Raw genomic sequence first — 6,000 nt, forward strand, 5'->3', positions numbered from 1 at the left:
GTTCACTGCTATGTTTCGAGACGAGTACGTTCCCCAGGTGGAGAGGGAGTGATTGGCACAGGAGTTTCTGACCCTCAGGTAGGGTACTGAGTCTGTTACAACAATTACTCGGGTGTTCCATGAGAGGGTGATGTTCTGCCCAGAGCACGTGTTCTCCGAGCAGGCACGTATGAGCCGATATCTGAGCATTTTGAGGAGGGATATACGGGAGTTCGTGGCGAGCTCAACGTACCGGACATTTGCTGAGCTTCAGGTAGGGAGGAGGCTGAGTCTCAGGGGAGGGATCGGCCACCAGCGCAGTCTCATCCGGCAGCCAAGCGGGCCAAGCCCGCTGATTCGAGATCTGGGAGTCAGAAGGGCCGCACTTGTGGCAAGTGCGGCAAGAGCCACGATGGGGTGTGCAGAGCAGGGTCTTGCTACAAAAGTGGCAAGGAGGGCCATATGGCCAAGGATTTCCCCAAGGGGTTTGCAGTATGTTTTCACTTCAACCAGACCGGACACCGCAAGGCAGAGTGTCTACAGTTACGAGGGACAGCCCAGGGAGCACCTCATGGATCTGCCCCTATTGCTATCAGAGCTACTGAGAGCTGGCCAGTGAAGGCCGAGGTACCGAACGCATGAGGGAGAGCCTTTCAGTTGACTGCGGAGGAGGTCCGCGCTGCGCCCGACGCCGTGGCTGGTATGTATCCTTTCTAGTATTTATTTTGATGTTGGGATATTGTATTTATTTTGTGTTATGCGTAGGTACTTTTCTTGTGAATTCTGTACCTGCCTTGGTGTTATTTGACTCGGGTGCGAGTCGGTCTTTTGTATCTTTGACTTTCAGTCAACACATCAGTATTATGAGCCGAGAGGCGTTGAGTCGACCTCTGAGAGCTTCCATAGCCGACGAGAGGACGGTGTATGCCGCCGAGGTGATCCGAGGATGTGTACTCGAGATTTTCGGCGTTGAGTTCCCGATTGATTTGGTTCCCATTGCGATGAGAGATGTCTGTGTCATCGTGGGCATGGACTGGTTGAGCAAAGTTGGAGCGGTCATCGACTGCGAGAGACAGTTGGGGACTATACGAGACCCTAGTGGGGGAGTTCTTACGGTGTACGGCGAGGGTACACATGTTGGGTCAGCATTTTGTTCGGCTGCCAGAGCGAGACAGCGTCTACAACAGGGCTGTAGGGGATTTGTAGCATATGTGATGGATGCGAGGGTTGATTCAGAGAGATCGAGGTCAGTTGATGAGGTTCCGATAGTGCGCGAGTTTCCGGATGTATTTCAGAAGAGTTGCCAGGTGTGCCTCCCAAGAGGCAGGTCGAGTTTAGTATCAATTTGGTTCCGGGGGTTGCGCCTATCGCCAAGGCGCCCTATCGCCTTGCACCTCCAGAGATGCAGGAGTTGTCCTCGCAGCTTCAGGAGCTGTTGGGAAAGGGTTTATTCGGCCGAGCAGCTCACCTTGGGGAGCGACTATCCTTTTTGTCAAGAAGAATGATGGTTCACACCGGATGTGCATTGACTACCGGGAGTTGAACAAGCTAACGATCAAGAACCGTTACCCGTTGCCGAGGATTGACGATCTATTCGATCAGTTGCAGGGAGTATCTTGGTTCTCCACGATCGATTTGAGGTCTGGATATCATCAGGTGAGGGTGTGAGATGAGGACATCCTGAAGACAACATTCAGGACTCGTTATGGGCATTACGAGTTCGTGGTGATGCCTTTTGGACTCACCAATGCACCGGCAGTGTTCATGAATCTCATGAATAGAGTGTGTAGACCGATGTTGGATCACTCGGTGATCGTGATCATCGACGACATATTGGTGTATTCGAGAACCAGAGAGCAGCATGAGGAGCATTTGAGGGAGATACTCGAAGTCCTGAGATCGGAGAGGCTTTATGCCAAATTCTCCAAGTGTGAATTTTTGGTTGCGAGAGGTTCAGTTCCTAGGGCACCTCGTTAACCAGAAAGGGATATTGGTCGACCCGGCCAAGATTGAGGCAGTGATGAGTTGGGAGGTGCCGAGGTCACCTACTGAGATCAGGAGCTTTCTAGGGTTGGCTGGTTATTATCGAAGATTTCTCCAAGATCGCCGTGCTACTCACCAAGTTGATCCGGAAGGGTGTTGCTTTTTCATGGGGTCCAGAGCAGCAGACCTCCTTCGAGACACTTCGCCAGAGATTATGCGAAGCTCCGGTGTTAGCCCTTCCGGAAGGGATGGAGGACTTCGTAGTGTATTGTGACGCGTCGATATTTGGGCTGGGAGCGGTGCTTATGCAGAGGGGTCATGTGATAGCATACGCATCGAGGCAGCTGAAGCCTCATGAGATGAGGTACCCCACCCACGATCTGGAGTTGGGGGCGGTGGTGTTCGCCCTTAAGATCTGGCGTCACTATCTGTATGGGGTTCGGTGTACCATATACACGGACCACAAGAGCCTGAAGTGTTTAATGGATCAGCCCAACCTGAATATGCACCAGAGGAGATGGTTGGATGTGGTGAAGGATTACGATTGTGAGATCCTGTATCACCCTGACAAGGCTAATGTTGTAGCCGATGCACTGAGCCATAGGGCGGAGGGCGCCCCGATGCGAGATGTTTGTTTGAGATTGACAATGATAACTCCGGTGTTGGACGCTATTCGTGGGGCCCCGGCTGAGGCCGCGAGGCCAGAAAGCCAGAAGAGAGAGCGAGTTGTCGGGCTGATATCGGAATTCGTTACCCATAGCCGGGGGCTTATGACATTTCAGGGTCAGATATGGGTACCGTCTGTGGGCGGGACGCGTACCATTTTGATGGAAGAGACTCATCGATCGAAGTTCTCGATCCATCCCGAGGCCACTAAGATGTATTTGGACTTGAAGAGGGAGTATTGGTGGCCCTATATAAAGAGGGATGTCGCATGGTTTGTAGAGAGATGCTTGACCTGTCGCAGGGTTAAGGCCGAGCACCAGCGTCCACATGGTAAGCTGCAGCCGTTAGAGATTCCCGAGTGGAAATGGGAACAGATTACCATGGTTTTCATCACCAAATTGCCAAGGACTACGAAAGGTGTCGATGCAATTTGGGTAATTGTGGACAGGTTGACAAAGAGCGCTTATTTCCTTGCTATCAGTGCGAGCTCTTCCACGGAGAGGTTGGCAGAGATGTACGTGAGAGAGGTGGTATTGTGGCATGGAGTGCCGATCTCGATTGTCTCAGATCGAGATGTACGTTTCACTTCCAGATTCTGGAAGAAGTTTCATGAGGAATTGGGTACGAGACTGCATTTTAGTACCGCATACCACCCACAAACTGACGGGCAAAGTGAGCGGACGATTCAGACGATCGAGGACATGCTTCGGGCATGTGTGTTGGATTTCGGCGGGAGTTGGGATACGTACTTGCCCTTGGCAGATTTTTCCTACAACAACAGCCATCATTCGAGCATTGGTATGCCACCTTTTGAGCTGTTGTATGGGAGGAGGTGTCGGACCCCCATTTGCTGGGGAGAGGTAGAGCAGCGTCTGATGGGTAGTACTGAGATCGTGCTTCAGACGACAGAGCAGATTCAGCAGGTCAGATAGAGGTTTTTGACCGCTCGGAGTTGTCAGGAGAGTTATGCGGACAGACGCCGGTCCGAGCTCGAGTTTCAGGTCGGCGACTTTGTGTTCCTGAAGGTCTCTCCTTGGAAATGAGTGATTCGATTCAGGAAGAGGGCCAAGTTGGGGCCCCGATATATTGGTCCTTTCAGGGTGATCGCAAGGGTGGGCGGGGTAGCCTACCGTTTGGAGTTACCTGTAGAGTTAGGTCAGATTCATGATACTTTCCACGTGTCGCAGCTGAGAAAGTGTATAGCCGACGAGTCGGCAGTGGTGCCATTAGAAGATATTCAGGTGGATGCGAGCCTGAACTATATTGAGAGGCCGGTGGCAATTAGGGATTGGAAGATCAAGGTTTTGAGGAACAAGGAGGCGCATCTGGTGCAGGTCCAGTGGCAGCATCGGAAGAGGTCAGAGTTGACTTGGGAACCAGAGCGTGAGATGCGGGAGCAGCATCCAGAGTTGTTTGCAGAGTAAGACTTCGAGGGCGAAGTCTAATTCTAGTGGGGGAGAATTGTAACATCCGGATTCCCAGATATAATATTTTATTCCTTTATTTTTGGAGGTTGAGAGGGGACTCGGCGAGTTGGTGTTTAGACTCGACGAGTATGGTCGCGGATTCTTATCCGAGTTCACAGCTGGACTCGGCGAGTTCATGAGTGGACTCGGCGAGTCCACGCTGTTTAATGAAACCCTAATTTCCTGGGTTTGGGACCTATTTAAAGGCCCTTAGGGCCGTCATTTGCGGCTACCAAACCCCAGAGAGAAACCCTAAGAGATCTAGAGCGTTTGTAAGGAAGGAGAGGCCATTTTTGATCATTTTGTTGGTGTTATTGCAAGAAGGAGGTGACCAAGGCAAGAGGAGGCTGAAGGAGGTGCGATTCTGGTGATTTCAGAGTTCAGAGACTTCATCTTGAGGTATTTATTCGGACCTTCTTCAGATTTGGTGTTGCTTCTTAGAGTTAGGGTTTTCTAACCCCTTTAGAGGATGGATATGTGGAGCAATTGGTCCCTTCCCGAGTTTATGCTTTGGATTTGGACTCAAAGAGGTCCAGAGACCTTAACCCTTGGAACTTTATGAGTTATTTTGGGAGCCATGAACTTATGATGTTATTTTTGGGGCTAAATCACCAAGTGAGACCATCTAGATGTTATATGAGTGTCAAGGTCTGAACTTTACGTGATTATCTTGCTTGGGAAGGTCAGATCTATGGATTAAAGGAACAGATCTGACCTCACGAGGTATATGGAGTTTGTGCATGGCATGAACTCATCGAGTCCAAAGATCAGACTCGGTGAGTAGGGTTAGGGTTTCCCGTAAATCGCTCAGTGAGTAGACTTGCCGAGTTGGGGAAATAACTCAGTGAGTCAGAGGGCGATTAGAGGACTGGAGTCGGGGTGGCCCCGCGATTCATGCCAGGCGCGACTCATCGAGCAAGGGGAGGAACTCGACGTGCCAAGCGAGACTAAAGAGTTAGTGGACACGTGTAGACTCGCCGAGTCGTCCAAGTGCACTCGATGAGTCGGGTCAAAGTTTGACCGTTGACTTTTGTTGACTTTTAGGGTTTGGTCAACAATGTGACCTTTAAGCTAAGAGAGGGGTAAAATGGTCTTTTACCCTTCTGAGGATGCTAAGAGGAGGTTGAGTATAGTTATATTTATGAGAGTATTTACTTTATGTGATTAGGCGGAGGGCTAGATCACATTTCTACCGAGTCAGAGATTTACCGAGACATTTGAGGTGAGTCTTCTCACTATACTTTACCTAGTATGGTAACAGAGTTATGTGACAGAGTATTTTAGAGTCATATGCCAGTGTATTTGGATGTTATTATGTGTTGTGATTTATTGTGATATGTGATATGCATGATTTAGAGTTTACAGAGTTAGGACCAGTGGGTCCATAGAGTTATGGGACCAAGAGGGTCCACGGAGATATACGACCAGAGGGTCAACAGAGTTACAGCCTTGAGTGGCTGATATGTGTTTATGTGGTATTTTTGGGGAACTTACTAAGCAATTATGCTTACAGTGTTATGTGTGGTGTTTCAGGTACTAGCGATGATCGCGGGAAGGCGCCGGCATGACTCGTACACACGCACACTGGAGTTCATATGTTTTGATCTTGGGATTTTATATTGAGATGATGTTGATACAATGATTTAAAAGAAAATATGAATGTGAATGATACTTTATGTTTTTTTAAGGTGAAAAATTGCTCAAAATTTTACGGTGTCACAGCCCACGGGCCTTAAATCACAAAATAATCCAGAACAAGGTGTTGCAATTCTCCCCCACTTGAAATAGATTTCGCCCTCGAAATCGCTCCTTATCATCACATAGGTTGAACCCAATGATTCAGGAAGCACCATCGAGAGAACCCCATATCATACAACAATCTCTTCCAAAAACACCTAAACCCAAC

At 49.4% G+C, this 6,000-nt stretch overlaps 1 protein-coding gene across 1 annotated transcript in view; it reads left to right on the forward strand.

Annotated features, from left to right (window-relative positions):
* The window catches only part of LOC111891108 (protein CLT2, chloroplastic), a 28,661-nt gene extending 22,881 nt beyond the window's left edge, over positions 1 to 5,780 (forward strand). The window contains exon 10 of the mRNA XM_052767552.1: positions 5,628 to 5,780. Coding sequence (XP_052623512.1) covers positions 5,628 to 5,662 — 35 coding nt within the window. The 3' untranslated portion in view covers positions 5,663 to 5,780. The remainder of the gene's footprint in view (positions 1 to 5,627) is intronic.
* The last annotated feature ends 220 nt before the right edge of the window (positions 5,781 to 6,000 follow it).

Source organism: Lactuca sativa, chromosome 9 (genome assembly GCF_002870075.4).
Source record: "Lactuca sativa cultivar Salinas chromosome 9, Lsat_Salinas_v11, whole genome shotgun sequence".
Lineage (NCBI taxonomy): Eukaryota > Viridiplantae > Streptophyta > Magnoliopsida > Asterales > Asteraceae > Lactuca > Lactuca sativa.